The sequence below is a fragment of the Sinocyclocheilus rhinocerous genome, unplaced genomic scaffold, assembly GCF_001515625.1.
Source record: "Sinocyclocheilus rhinocerous isolate Xijiao unplaced genomic scaffold, SAMN03320098_v1.1 scaffold20, whole genome shotgun sequence".
In the NCBI taxonomy this organism is placed as follows: Eukaryota; Metazoa; Chordata; class Actinopteri; order Cypriniformes; family Cyprinidae; genus Sinocyclocheilus; species Sinocyclocheilus rhinocerous.
Genome location: NW_015640468.1, coordinates 2425281 through 2440994, shown reverse-complemented (window position 1 = coordinate 2440994; position 15714 = coordinate 2425281). Strand labels below are relative to the sequence as shown.

At 37.9% G+C, this 15714-nt stretch overlaps 1 protein-coding gene across 1 annotated transcript in view; it reads right to left on the bottom strand.

Moving 5' to 3' along the window:
• The window catches only part of LOC107753155 (GTPase-activating protein and VPS9 domain-containing protein 1-like), a 45057-nt gene extending 29343 nt beyond the window's left edge, over positions 1-15714 (bottom strand). The window contains exons 1-3 of the mRNA XM_016569277.1: positions 15534-15714; positions 920-1124; positions 173-440 (exon numbers count right to left, since the gene is read on the bottom strand). Coding sequence (XP_016424763.1) covers positions 173-440; positions 920-1104 — 453 coding nt within the window. The 5' untranslated portion in view covers positions 1105-1124; positions 15534-15714. The remainder of the gene's footprint in view (positions 1-172; positions 441-919; positions 1125-15533) is intronic.

Here is a 15714-nt window from a genome sequence, read left to right as displayed (position 1 = left end):
AAAAAAAAAAAAAAACGTGAATCGAATCGAGAAATCAAAATCGTGAATCGAATCGTGAGTTGAGTGAATCGTTACATCCCTAATAATACATGTCAAAAATAATATAGTATAATAAATAAAATCATATAAAAAAAATTATTTGTACCACGACACACATGTATATCCTATGTACCTGCAGCAGGTAGCATTCATCCTCTTGCATGATGCAGTTGCCATAGAGCGAGGTGAAGACTGTGTGTATGACCCCCTGCGTGTGCTCATGATTGAGTCTCTCTCCTGCCACCAAACAGGATGCCACTAATCGCGGGTTCTCCCTCAAGCGGCCCAAGAACTCCCCATAGATGCTCTCCTGAAAGCCCAGTGTCTTATAACCATCCACAAACTGTGTGTCCTCCAGAAACTTGGCATGCTGACAGCATTCTGCAGGAGAGGCCTCCGCACTGGAAAGGAAAGAGATGCATTTAGAGAACTGGACTGCAGAGAATCATGTGATTAATTCTGATCACGCTGGAGATGCACTGGAATGAATGTGCAAATGCAATTCAGATAAAGAAATAACTCGACACTATCTGCTGGCTGGATACTCCAAATATTCAATACAAGTTTATAAAATCCCAACTGAATATCAAAGTGGCTGTCCTGAATGAACTTGAATGTTGTTTCAAGAAGTTCCTAGCATCAAAAGGAGGTTAAAGGTTGAAAACCACTGCCATATTCAGCAATAGTTTAACCAGAAGTCAAGCCAGAACACTCATTTGGCAAGCCAGAATACTCATTTGGCTCTTTCCCTAGTCTCTACCACTGTGATAATCCGCAATGTGATCTTAGTGATTCTTCCGGTTCAGTTGATCAGGTAATGAGTCATGAAAGAAAATCACGAGGAGAGCCTGCTGGTTTTACTGGTCTGGAGTGCAGTCACCTGGTGAGGATGAGGCGGTCGAGGTTGATCCTTTGCTGTTTGGCGATCCAGGCTGCGCGGTAGAGCCTCTCTGCTGTTTTAAGCACCTCGTTGTTGAGCCGCTGGATGAGCTGCTTCTCTGACGTCACGTACAGCCGTTCCTGCTTCAGGTGGTGGGCCAGAGTGTGAATGTCTGGCTTCACCATCGTTCAGCTGAGCCACGGCGCTGAAGATGGACAGCAGGACAAGCAAATTAGTGGTATTGCAAAAGTATTTACAACAGCATTATGTCAGCAGAGTATGATGTAAGCACTAACACAAATTCAATACAAGAGATTATATTTTGACTAGTGACTAGTGTGTGACGACTAGTATAGTCACTAGTGTGGTATGACTTTTCACAATGGGGATTCAGTAGTATACCCTCATTATAATAGCTGGACAGCACATCTTAGAATTACACATACTGTACCTTAGTAGGATAAAAGCAAATGAGGCCTTTTATGAAAGTAGAATCACTACATTTAGAGTCAATAAACAGAGCTGCTGAATAGCTCAACTCCAACTGTGTAAGACAAATAATCATGCCCAAACAGGAAGACTGCTCTATTTCCTCTGAGAAGGAAGAGAATAGAGCAATTTTCATACAGGGAACTTACGAGACTATAAACACGGACATACAGCATAAGAAAATTACACAAATTTTATAAGGTCCAAAGGGCATGCTGAAGTAAAGCATTTTTTAATTACTTCACCTTTTTACCCAGCGTCAGCACACAGCAATGGCAACTACACAATGTAGCTTTGACGCGTTTCATTTAACCTCATGAAACAGCCGTAAAAAGAAGCAAGTCATGAAATGCATCATTGCTGCTTATTTGTTCTGTGTGCAAAACATATGTCATTCACAAAATCTGACCAAAATCATTCTATTGGTAAACAAAGTCAGCACTGAATATTAAGGATTATACAGCAGTAATCCATTGCTCAATCATGCACTAACGTAATGACAATGACAATGCAAAGACCACATAAAATCTTTAAGACACTATACTTCTTCAACAGTCAAGCACTTGTGAGAAATGAAAAGAGATGGAGAATGCAATTTGCTCTTGGTCAACAATGTATTTTAGGACTGTGTCCAGATCAAACTAAATTTCTAACATCAAAGATAAACTCCCTAATACATAAGTGAGATATAATGTACAGTCGACATAATGAAAATAAACCCAAAATAATACAGTGATGGACCAATCAGAGTAAAGTGTTCAAGAGCCATGTAATAATCAAATGTGTATATCAATCAATGTTATTATTGTTAATTTTATTCGTTAACATATAAATATTAAATGAAAATCTAAACTCAATCGTAAAAAGAAAAAAAATCTTAAAGTCCCCCTGTAGTGATAATAAAGTTTATGTCTATGTGGTGGTTTTAATATGCTTTTAGACAAACCATGTGCCAATCTATTAATCAACACCATTGCTGAGTATTTTCTCCTTAAAACTGTAGTTTCCCAATGGCAGTCCCAGAAATGCGGTTTGCTACGTCACAATCCAATAACCAATCACGTCAAGGGATCGATTCCGATCACTAGCATGCAAAATATACCAATACCAGCAACTAGGGATGTTCATTTTAACTGGTTAACCATTAACCGACCGTAAGAATTTTTGACCAGTTAATACAATCAGTTATACGGTTTAAAAAGTTTTTTTTTTTTTTTTCAGTAATTTATCAAAATATTTAAAAAGGTTTGCTGCATGGTTAAAATACGCTATGCGTATATAAAAAATTGCATTTTTACAAAAAAAAACGCAAGTCACGTATAAGTCGCATTTTATTATTTCCTTTAGAAATAGGCCTAATGCCGACACGAAATGTTTGTACGGTGATAACGCTTAACGGCACAGATTTGACTACATATTTAAACTGAGCAGTGCGTTTTTTCCATATGTTTGACTGACTGTATTTTATTATGATAATGAACAGGCTGCATTGTCAAGGTCGCAAAGCTTAACTGTGCGCGCACTTGCGGCACCGGCGCAATCACTTGAATTTTTTCCTTCTAACAGTGGAAGTAACTACTCCTTTTAGTCATAAAGATAAATTGTAAAAGGTTTGCTTTTATTTGTGTACATTCACAATAAAAACAAATCTTTGTGCTTTTGTAAAATAAGCCTAACGAAAAATAGGATCCCGCTTTTTGCCGTCTGTTTCCTTTCACGCAGCACAAAAATTAACCGAAACTCGCTGACTGTATTTTATTATGATAATGAACAGGCTGCATTGTCAAGGTCGCAAAGCTTAACTGTGCGCGCACTTGCGGCACCGGCGCAATCACTTGAATTTTTTCCTTCTAACAGTGGAAGTAACTACTCCTTTTAGTCATAAAGATATTATTTAAGTAAAAATATATTTCTCGTATAGGCCTATTTATTATAATTATTTTATTATTATATAACTATGTTATTATATTATTATTAAATGTATATATTTAGCCTAGCTTTTTTATGTTTTTCTCCGCTCGCAAAAGCGCTGCAGGAGCGTGATGTAATATGATGACCAGTGAATCCTCATGTTCTGTTGTTTGCTGCTTGTAAAATTAATCCCCGGGAAACAAATGTTGGTATTTTTACCGGGTCACAGACACTTATCCTTTCTAATTTAATTCAATTCTAATTTAAAATAATCTTGTCGGTTAACGGTTAATAATCGGTTAACGAGCGTCGGTTGTCAGTTAGGAAAAATAACCGAAATGAACATCCCTAACCAACACAAAACCAAAAATAAATTAGAGCAAAAAACCCATGAAGCTGTGGTTTAATGTGAATTTAGAACCGCTAACTTGCATTATAACCCGTGGCAACAGTGTAAAAGTAGCCCGGACTCAGACCCACCTCTCCCGCATCGACGTCTGCACTAGGGCTGGGCGATATGTCAAAAATATCTTATCGATAATCGCCTTTAAAAATACTGCGATCCGATATCGTCTACGTAAGCCCCACCTCCACCACGCCAAGCTATAACGTATTTGATATTTACCATGTATGACTAAAATCATGCAGGGATTAAAAACGAATTCTGAGCAAAAACGTTAAAGGTCCCCTGAAATGCTTAGAAACACGCAGCGTTACTCTATGTGTTGACGTCATTTTAACTGAAAAAGGAAGACAGGGTGGGACATATCAAGCAGCCTGTACAGAAAATACTAATTCTGTGGACAAATGACCGATTTCATTTTGTGCGTGCGTTTTGTGTGTGTGTGCAGCACAGAAAACAGCGAGCGAGTGCAGAAGTGAGTTCTATTTTGTCTTCTTGCAGCTGAATCTTTTGAAATCACAATAAAAGCGCATACAGAAATCGAGAAGCAGAATCGAAATGTATAATTTTATAACAAGTAATTTGATTCCTGACCTTATGCATCTGATCTGATTTCCGAAATTGGAATAGCTTTTCGATGCCCAACCCTCCTATTAAATTATTTAATTCTTGCATGCAAAAAGACCTGTATGGTGACTATGGGGCTATGTAAAATATTTTTTACAACTTTCTAGGTTTATCATTTGTCATTTTTTCCCGATAATGTCGATAATCGTCTGTTACCTGACTGTTGACATCGACATCGCGATACTTACGAGAGTAAAGTAAGTAACTTTAACGAATGTTACAGTATCCACTGTAGTTGTCCGCTAGTAAAAACATAGTTTTATCAGTCATTATCCGTGTATGCCATTGTTTTGCGTTTACTACAGTTCAGTGGATCAGGAGGTGTTGGCTGGTGTGACTGAGTGGAGGCGGGACTATTTTGCATATTCATAGATCAGCGTATTGTAAATGAGGCAAGGGTGTAGAGTTACATTCAAGCTATTTTAAGGCATGAGAAAATTCTTTTCACAAAAAAAAAAACATTTAAATATGTCATTTTGATGATCAAAGATAAGTTTTAAGGGATAAAATATTTGGCTACAGGGGGACTTTAAATTAGAAATGTTGCTGTTGGCAACAAAAAAATATATATAAAAAAAAACAATTTAAACGGAATTTAGAACTGAATTTAAATAAAATTTATTACACGGCTCTGTGGAATACTTTATTCTGATTGATCAGTCGCGACATTCCAAGGTATGTAATGTTATCCCTCGATAACAACTGGTATAAACTAACAACACAGGCTCATCTGAGTAACTGAAGTCGGCACTATACTCTCGCCAGAAACAGTTTTTTCTTGGTGGAAGATTTGCGTTTGTTTAGCTAATATGTGTGACGTGCTCTGTGAAGGATCTTAAGATGCCATTCACACAGAATGCGCTTTTGTGTTGATAAAGATGCGACACGGGCAGTGGAATAGGAAAAAAATGCAGGAAGATGGGAGTTGAACTTTTTTTAACTTGAGCACCGCGTTTTTAGAATGCCGTTTCATGCATGAGACGCTGCAAGAGACGCAATCCAATAAAAACCTGTAAAGAACTACTACAGTATGTCTGAAATTTCATGTTTGCATCATGTTGACATCAGGCTGAAAGCTGCTGTTCATTGTTTATACAGAACATCTATAGTTAATAATAGTGTACTGGTGTTATACCTTCAGTCATTTTGAATTTGAATTACCTTGACTTTTGAGATTTTTTTTTTATGCATTTTCCTTGTATTATTTCTGAACATATAATATGTATAAGACAAGTTTGTACAAGATGTAATTGTAGATCATGCATCTTTTTTGCAAAGATATTTAACAAGTGATTTGTTGAACATTTACATCATGCTGACAACTTCATATGTGGTGCACATGGAATAGAATTTTTTTTTTAATTAGAAGGTTAATAAAGAAAAAGCTACTTGAATCATGTTGTAGTTATATTTTCAAGTTGACTTGTTAAAAAATCGTAAAAATCGGGAATCGGTCAAACATTCTGAAAGAAATTGAGATTTTATTGTTTTGCCATATCGCCCAGCCCTAATATAAATAATACTAAAGTAAATAATACATTGATGCTAATCAGCATACTGAATATATCAAAGGATGCTGATACTAAATTCTTTGTCACAAAAAAATGTTAAAATGTTAAATTTTTTTGTAATATTTTACAAAAATGCATAAAAATGCTCATGAAGAAGAGTGCTGAAGAGCGCTTGTGCGTTCGGCTGAGTCATGTAAATTTCACCTCGGCTCAGAATGCTTTTATGACGCGAGATTAATGTAAACACAGCCCACTGTGAACACCCTTGTAATTTGCTTTAACCTTTTCGAATTTTATGAATGATTATTTTAGGTTCAAGTGTGTGTAAGGATTTGGAAACAAGCAGAGTACAGCTGTTTCTAAAGCATGCAGTGCCATCTGCTGTTCAAAGCTTTGATTGGTCCCATGACCCAGTCTGTTGTGATTGGTCTACTGCATACACAGCGCATGTCGGAAATGGAATGCCCATCACCAGTACTGGAATACGGCTTATCAATATATATATATATATATATATATATATATATATAAATCACCAGATGGCATAAACTTTAGAGAGTGTGTGTGAAGAATAAAAATTGATCAGCTTCATTGAGAAACACTGTGCAAGTGTGCATATTGCAGTTGTAACTCAATTACAAAGCCTGGACTACCGTGACTTGACAGACACTTTCTGCTTCATGAATGGCCAAAAAATAATATGCAAATCACATTAGTCGCCTCACTCACTCACTCACTCTCTCTCTCTCTCTCATACACATATACACACACACACAAGTATTAATGTACACACGCAAACGTTCAAACTAGAGAAAATGCAGAAAATTTGAATAATTTCTTGGACCGTTCCTCAGGCACAAAGAGGTCTTTGTAAAGCACAGTTACACAGGAGAATGTGGGACGAAGAGCAGCCCAGAGATGCCCTTGATGAAGCCCGGGCCCCTGCGCATCCGTACAGCAGCCCACAAACACAAAGCAGAATATCAGTACATCCGCGTACCATCTTTTACCGCTCACTCCTGAATGTTCTCAACCTCTTGTCATCCTGCCAAATAAAGCACATCACTGTGCTCACAGTTTTGTTTTTTTTGTTTTTCTTCGGTTGAATGCTGTGGTATGCAAAGATTTAGCCTTGGGGGCAGAGGAAAAGGTCACCTATTCACTTACTTTCTTCTTCTATTCTGAGAAGTTTAAGGTAGTTGTAATGGCTTTCGTGCTTTATGTGTCAATAAGCTTATAAATACTGCAGGGATGAGCTATCACACTGAGTAAGCATTAAATAAGCTTACAAAAGAAAAACTATGAAACAAATCAAATAGCTAGGCTTACTTTTCTACTTATTTAAATTTTGCTTGGCCATATGGCATCAAGTTCATGTACACTACCATTCAAAGGTTAGGGGCTAGTAAGGTTTTTTTTTTTTTCTTCTTCTTCCAAAGATATAGATATTTAGACAAGTTACAAAATAATTAGTCCTATATTTTAATTAATGTTGTTCTTTATAACTGACTTCATAATTTTATAAATTTAAGATATTAAATAAGAAAACAGTTATTTTAAATTGTAATAATATTATTTTGCAATGTTTCTGTTTTTTTCTGTATTTCTCATCAAATAAATTCAGCTTTGGTGAACATATTATTATGAGAATTCTTTAAAAATATTAATAACAAACCCAAACTTTTGAATGGTAGTGTATGAAAAATAGTCCTTATATTGATATGACATGGTTACATGTCCATAAATAGATACATTTAAAAAAAATAAAAAGTGTAATTCAGCCACAGTACAAACTGGACCATAATAGGACCACAGATAAATAAAATGGGACATTTTCAAATAACATACTGCTTTTCTTCCACTGACAAATTTCTGGGATGGGAAGTTGAAGGAGCCAAGATCATTTTCTAGACACAGATGTCCCATTTTGCTGATCAAAAAGATCAACAGAACATCAACGGATCCATAAAAAAATCTTATACAAAAAGACACAGGCTAAGTTAATAATCAGTAGTATTGTTTCTACTATCTCAGGGATGTTTCTCTGGTGGTATAAGACACACAGCAATATACTGACTGCCAATACCAGCAGCAATAAATACACAAGCAACTAAAACCGAGAGATCAGAATCAGAATCAGAATCAGAATGAGCTTTATTGCCAGGTATGTTTACACATACGAGGAATTTGTTTTCGTGACAGAAGCTTCCACAGTGTAACAGAATGACAGTGACAGAACAAAAAACACAGATAATAAAAAATAAAAAATAGAACAAGTAAAATAAGGAATAAAAAATATACAAACCGACAATTGTATGTACAGGTATAGAACAATAAACAACTGCGGAGCACGCCACGGAGGCAGCCATCAGCGTCGGCACCATCGCCATCCATTATACAGTTAACAAAAGCAAAAAAGACCTCTAACACTAGCTTGCTCTATTCTTTTTCTATTCTATCTATTCTGTTTTCTTTTAAACAGTGATCAGAGAGTCCTAAAGCTGCCCGTGGAACAGAGTGATATGCATTCTTTATTGTGGTGTAACAGTGATCCAATATATTACTGTCTCTGGTGGGACATGTGATGTGCTGTCTGTATTTTGGCAGTTCACGGGAGAGATTTGCTTTATTAAAGTCCCCGAGAATGATTAAAACAGAGTCCGGGTGTTGTTGTTCTGTCTCTGTGATCTGATTAGCGAGTTTCTGTAAAGCGGAGCTCACGTGCGCTTGCGGAGGAATGTAGACACTGACGAGAATGAATGAGCAAAACTCCCGCGGCGAGTAGAACGGCTTACAGTTAATGAAGAGCACTTCTAGATCTGAACAGCACATCTTCTTTAACACAGTTACATCTGTACACCACCTCTCATTGATGTAAAAGCATGTCCCGCCGCCACGTGATTTCCCCGTTGATTCTGCTTCGCGATCCGCTCTGAACAGCTGAAAGCCCGGGAGACTCAACGCCGCTGTCGGAATGGCGTTCTTCAGCCAGGTTTCCGTGAAACACAGAGCAGCAGAGTTTGAAAAATCCTTATTTGTCCGGGAGAGCAGAAGGAGTTCGTCCGTTTTGTTGGGTAGAGAGCGGAGGTTCGCCAGATGGATGCTCGGCCACGGCGTTCTGAATCCGCGCTGTCTGAGCTTGACGAACGCGCCGGCTCGCTTCCCCCGTCTGCGCGTCCTGAAGCGCTTGATCAGCGCCACAGCTCCCCCGACTACAATGTCCAGCAAAACATCAGAATAGTCGAAAACCGGTGAAATATCGAGGGGTGTGTACTGCCGAATGTCCAGCAATTCGTCTCTGGTGAAACTGATTGCAGGGATATAACTAAAGACAGGACAAACTAACAAAAACATAAAAACAACTGCGGAGCACGCCACGGAGGCAGCCATCACCGTCGGCGCCATGTTGCGGCGTCGCAAAAGACATGAATTTAAATAGTATTTATTTACAGAGGTATATAAAGTAGGATCAGTCTACTTTCACTTTTTTCCGGTTTTGGACTGCAGCCGATGCTGTTTTTAGCAACACTGACAGAAACATGCACTTTCCAAAAGCATTGGGAACAGGAGGAAGGTCCTTTTTTCGGTTCCTCTATTCTGAAGAGCTGTGTTTGGATTAGATCTGACAGCATTTGAGCAGGTAGAGCAGACTCACTCTGAGGGGGAAAGGAGAGAAAGATGGATGTGTGCTTAGTGTATTCTTATGCAAGAGAACAAAATGTCTTATGTGTCTTCAAGCACATAGCCCAGGGGTTTAAAGTAGGGATGTGCAGATAAAATTTTTAGGAGGCCAAGCACAACTACCAATACTTTCTTTTTGGTACTTGTTGATATGATACATGTAATTCAGTACTGCTGATTCAAGTACAGTTCAATGCTGTTACAGTTACTGTTTCCATGTTATTCGTTTCCCATATGCTACCCATATGCTATTTTCTTCTAATTAAAATGATTGAACTCCCTTTCATTTGAATAATGAGCATGTCTGCATTGAGCAAGCCAACAGCACTCAAGTGCACACACAGATTTCTGCTCACACAACAGCAGTGTGCATTAACACTAGAGCCCGACCGATATATCGTCATCTCGGAGTCATCTCGAACACTGAATCGAGTGTACGCCTCGAGGCCCCCTTTCAAATGAGACCACCCACGCATCGATAGCCCCCGGGGTCCGGGAGTTACGTGTGGTCAAAGTCGCGGTCGGGCGCCGACCGATCTGACCGATCGAGGGTGGCGTTCGAGAGGGCTCCTCGAACTGAAGGGATCCCCCAAATTTGGTGGAGATCCGCCGCCGCATTCGCGAGATAGTGACACCAGCCAACCCTTTCACTTCAGTGTTCAGGCAGCAGCATTCATGCGGTGTCTTCACAACTCAGAGTCAAGCGTGGTCTTAACGGTAAGTTGCTAACTAATTTGTGCGGTGATGCTTGAGTCTGTTGAATGGTGATTTAACACTACGTTGTCACCTAGTTGGTGAGACGCAATGCTATTAAGTAGCGGTTCTTAATCCTGGTCCTCGCGACCCACCGCTCTGCACATTTTGTATGTTTCTCTCACCACTTCAGAGGTTTGTTCTATTCGACCGTAAGTGCCCGCGAAGTGGACATTACACGATATTCTGCTATGATTCCAGTTCGAAGGGAAAGTACATGTTACATTCAAAGGGCATTAAAGTGCGCGAGACATGAATTTAAATAGTATTTATTTACAGAGGTATATTATGTCACACTACGTACAGTGGGTACGGAAAGCATTCAGACCCCCTTAAATTTTTCACTCTTTGTTATATTGCAGCCATTTGCTAAAATCATTTAAGTTAATTTTTTTTCCTCATTAATGTACACACAGCACCCCATATTGACAGAAAAACACAGAATTGTTGACATTTTTGCAGATTTATTAAAAAAAGAAAAACTGAAATATCACACGGTCCTAAGTATTCAGACCCTTTGCCCACTGTATAAGGTTCCGAAGTTAAATAAACTTCAACGGAATAAAGTTGAATGGAATTGAATTGAAAAAGTTAAATAAACATTAATGTGTCCTTGCTGAAAAAAAAGTATTAACTTCTTTATATATATATATATATATATATATATATTAAAAAAATTTAAAAACTTTTGAATGGTAGTATATCAAAATTTAATACAAACATTTAAAACTTTTGAGAAAACCAGAGCTCCTGAAATATTATCATTACAAAGAGTAGACAGTTGTATTACAAAGTTGTAAATTCTTTATGCTTTATGTATTTGTTACGGCCCAAAAAAAACACTTGATTAAGGAACATTTTAATCAATAATTCTATTGACAAGATTAACACTGGTAGTCAAAGTGATTCTGTTTAAGACCGACTGACCAGAAACACTCTGTGTGAGTTGCATGTAACTCTCAGGTTAGGTAGGTGCCTTAATAAGGATCCGTTTTTCATTTCTTCTTCCTCTTTGTATCTGGTTGAGGCTGTGCTCTCAGTGCCCTTAAAACACAGTAGAGCTGGAGCTGTGTGGGATATGAATCACAGCTCGAATGCAACATCAGGCACTTTCACATGTTTACAATGCACCAGACCTGACCACTCATGAGAGAAACTACCCACACACTCCATTCAGCAGTGAATGCCATCTAACTTTGTAATGGACAGCATTGAATATATACTAGTAACTGAGCAGATGAGAAATCCTGAGTGGAAATATCAATGTTTCCTGGCCATTATGAACACAAAGAGAGAACATCTGAGGAATGAGGGCAGCTAATGTGACTAGCTGGGCATGTGAAGAGGAGCGGGATGCTTTCTCTGTGGCCAGGCATCCCAACCACATTTCCATTTACAACTACATAAATGTGCATGCAAAGAGATAAAACTTGGCCATACTGAAAGCCCTTTCAGTTTGTTCAGAATTCAGATCTGCATTTTTCAGCTTCTACTGGCATCTGACTGACCACTGAAAATCTCATAACCAACACTGAGTCTTTCTGAGAAATCCATTTCATTACACCAGCCAGGCATACAGGAGGGTGTGGGAGTACTGCACGGAAATGTCTCCAAACCAGGATGCTTTCTGCTCTCTTTAGACAATGCGAAACAGACTAGTATCTGTGTGGTTTACAGAAAGAGTGCACAAAGCAAGTTTGAGGACCTCTGCAAAAATCCTGAGATAAAATGACTGTTTCAATATTTTTTGAAGTTGGCACACATCGAGTCCCTTTAACTATTTTTTGTTTATTTTAACATAGAAATGCTATATAAAATTCGGGTTTTTAAATTACCACCAAGGCAATAGATACAGGAATAGATGTAATCCATCAAAATAGAGATACAAATAACATGAACACAACAAAGTGTAAGCAGATGTTTGAATGTTTAGTTCTCTCTTCTATCATAAATAATTAAACGGGGCTTTCATGTTGCGTGTGCTGAAGCTCCTCCGCGTGGGCGCGATCTCGCTTCTGAATTGCGAATAGCAAAAATGCATCATAGACAAATGTTTGAAAAACAGCTGGCAACTCTGGTGAGATAGAATTTGCAAGATAATGTATATATAGCAATAATAAATGTATGTGTGTTTTATTAATTTCTCCAGTACCGATAGCAGAACCGTTAACGTCAGAGCTTATCGATACTCCGGTCTTTCATAATTTAGCCCCGGGACCGATTAAATCCCGGGTTTCGGTACCCATCCCTAGTTATCACCCAATATTAGAGATTTAAATTAATTAACCAATATCAGATATTTAGTTGGCTGAATATTTAACTGTGGGTTATTGCTTCAATAATTCAAGACTAGTTCAATTTAGCATTACATTTAAATGGATTGCAATATCTTACGGCACCCGTTTAACCTTTTAAGAAGTTTTTAACTAATGCCACACACACAACTAATGTGTGTGTGTTCAGGCATAAAAAAGGCAGAGTTCAGCAAAAAAGTTTTTTTTTATTATTTAGCCTAACGTCATTCCAAACCTGTATGACTTTCTTTGATTTGTGAAACATAAAATACATTTTGAGAAATGTCTCAGTGTTTTTTCCCCTCTTTGGAATTCAATAGTCATCAAAACTGTCTAGTTACCACGATTCTTCAAAATATCGACAGAAAGCATAATCATAAAGTCATAAATTATGACATAAAAACACTTGAATGCCATGGTTCATCCAAAAATTTAACTTGTTATATATATATATATATATAAAAGGCTTATATCAGTACTTTACTAGTTATCAGCTATACCATTAAAATAATTATTGCCGTATCTGCATCTGTAAGAATTTTCAATAGGTGCATCCTTTTTTAAAGTCATCAGGAATAAAATGATTCAGTTCTGGAACCACTGCCCCATACTAAAAATACACTACCGTGGAATCTCAGAAGAGGATGAATCACATTCTAGTATGTTTACAAGCACATAATGTTCAAGAATTGCCCATTTTCTAAGTTTTGCTAAATACCAACAGCAGAGTGCCGAGAAAAATATGCTAAGGGCCCCTCTGACCTTACTATATGTGTCAGCGCACTCTCTCTCGTGCACATTATCGCACACACATACTATCAGGAGATTCACACTTCCTAACTCCTGACCCAGCTGGAAACACATCCTGCTTGACCTCAGCATCACCTCACAGCATGTCCCGGCAACAGTTTGTACACTGCCTCAGTCACATGACACAAAACTGCAGTCTGTTAAAAATGAAGAACATCCATTAAAGCTAAAATGGTTTGTCAGTACATAGCACTCCAACAAAACCAGGACATTTGGCTAAGGTAGAGTAAATTGGCATCATGAAACTTCCTTACTAAGCTTTCACTATACTAGAAAGGAAAAGAAGGTGTAGAGACATGAGCACCACTAAATAGTTAGTGCATCAATTAAACTCCAGTATACTACTGAAAGAGCATTGCTGACCTAATGTCACAGCTTTGGCATGGGTTGAGGAGATGTCATGGGAGGAGCTTGATGCCCTCAATATGAGGCTACATGAGAACGGCCGAACAGTTGGGGGATGAACCAGATCAGAAAAGCAGAGCCAGCCACACAGCTGAGAGATTAGAAAACAAGAGCACTCTAGGACTTGGCAGACATCTAAGAGAAACAAGACGGGCTTTTCTGAGACTGTGTGTGTTTGAGCAAGAGAGCTCGTATGGATCACAGTTTCCCAAATTACCCAAAGAACATTTAAATTTATTTTGTATTTGCACTTAATTATGTCCAATCAGAGCATTCCAGTGCTGATTTAGTCTAACACCAATGGGACTTTCAGAAAAAAACAGCTTTCTGTGCGCAACATGGTAACAAGCAAAGCTTAATGCTTTGGCTTATTTGGGGATAATTTTCATAGGCGGTTAAAGTCATAATGAAACAGAAGTAGAAACAAATATTTTGTTCTGTATTATCGGATTATCTAAGCGGATTATTAAAAAAATAATAATAATAATAATAAAATAGAGCCGGGACTTGATTCTATCCATTAGTTGTTGATTGGATTTTGACATGTAGACGGTGCACTAAAAATTAATGCAATGTTGCAGTAGACTGTGGAAGGGCAGGGTTTAAGTGGACTATATTAGTGGAGAAGCTCTGCAAATGTGACCTGAGAGAAGTTTGAGTTATGACACTCTAATTAAACATCACACGATTCAAAAAAGAAAAGAAAAAAAGGAAACATATGTACAGATGAATTGTTCACAATAAAATCTATAACAATCTAAAACATGAACTCAATACTAACATTTTGCTTACTAAAATGTTGTATAAAAGCAATACCAAACTTGCCATTGTGCTGATGGTCTGAATATTAGCATGACTGTAAAGATCTGCAGTTGAATCACATCAGCACTTCTGTTATTAAATTTATTTCTAATTTATTAAATATATTAAATTCCTTTCCTTTTTATCTTTATTTTATCATATGTTCCTAAATTATGGATTATTAATTTTATCATTTCATTTTATCATTTTAAAACACGCCAAATTTCCATTGTATGAACATGTGCAAACTAAACCTACCTTTAGGGATAGTTATGTCATATTTCCAGACAAATTATTATTTTGGGAAATAAGTGACCAGTATGCAAACCCTTGAATTTAGAGATTTGCAGCAAACAACACTGTCAAATACTGTAACGTACGCATGGCTAAGCACTTGACATCTATCACAGAAATGAACTTTTCGCACATATTTCGATCGCTATGGGAAATATCTAACGTCAATCACATAACAGCATATCACGTATACATTGAGAGTTCCAGAACAAAATTGGCTGCAAATCCGAGTGCAATTCACGTTGAAAGAAAATGATACAAATCACTAAGGGCATTAAACTCTCAAATAACACACTGTATCTGGCATTATCACACCAGCATGACTGTCAATGAGTAGTACTGCATGACGACAACAAAAGCTACAAGACTCGGCCAACAGCGAAGAATCGTCGTGTTTTATAGCGCAAGAATAAATGAAATAACGTTACCTCGCTTAGTAGTGTATTGAAATCTACCGTCATGTAACAATATGCCAAGAAACCGAAATATGTTCCGAAGAGCTTAATTTGGCAACAAACGGGATTAAAAACAAAAGGTGACAACATGACCGAGACAAGCAGGCCAACAATCAGCTAACGCTCAGTTCGCTAAAGTGTCACATTAAGCAGCCCGAGCCAGACTTACAACAGACTTACCGACTAATTTGACGGCTGGGTGTGAAGTACTGAATTCAGTCGCGACTGGTATGGGTGGGTTTTACAGTTTAGTTCTCGTTTGAGTCCTCCAAAGGTCCTAGCTGCGAATGAACGAGATAAAAAGCCCTCCGTCGTGAGATTTTCTCCTCCCTTTAGCAACAGCCACAGCGCACAGCTGTCA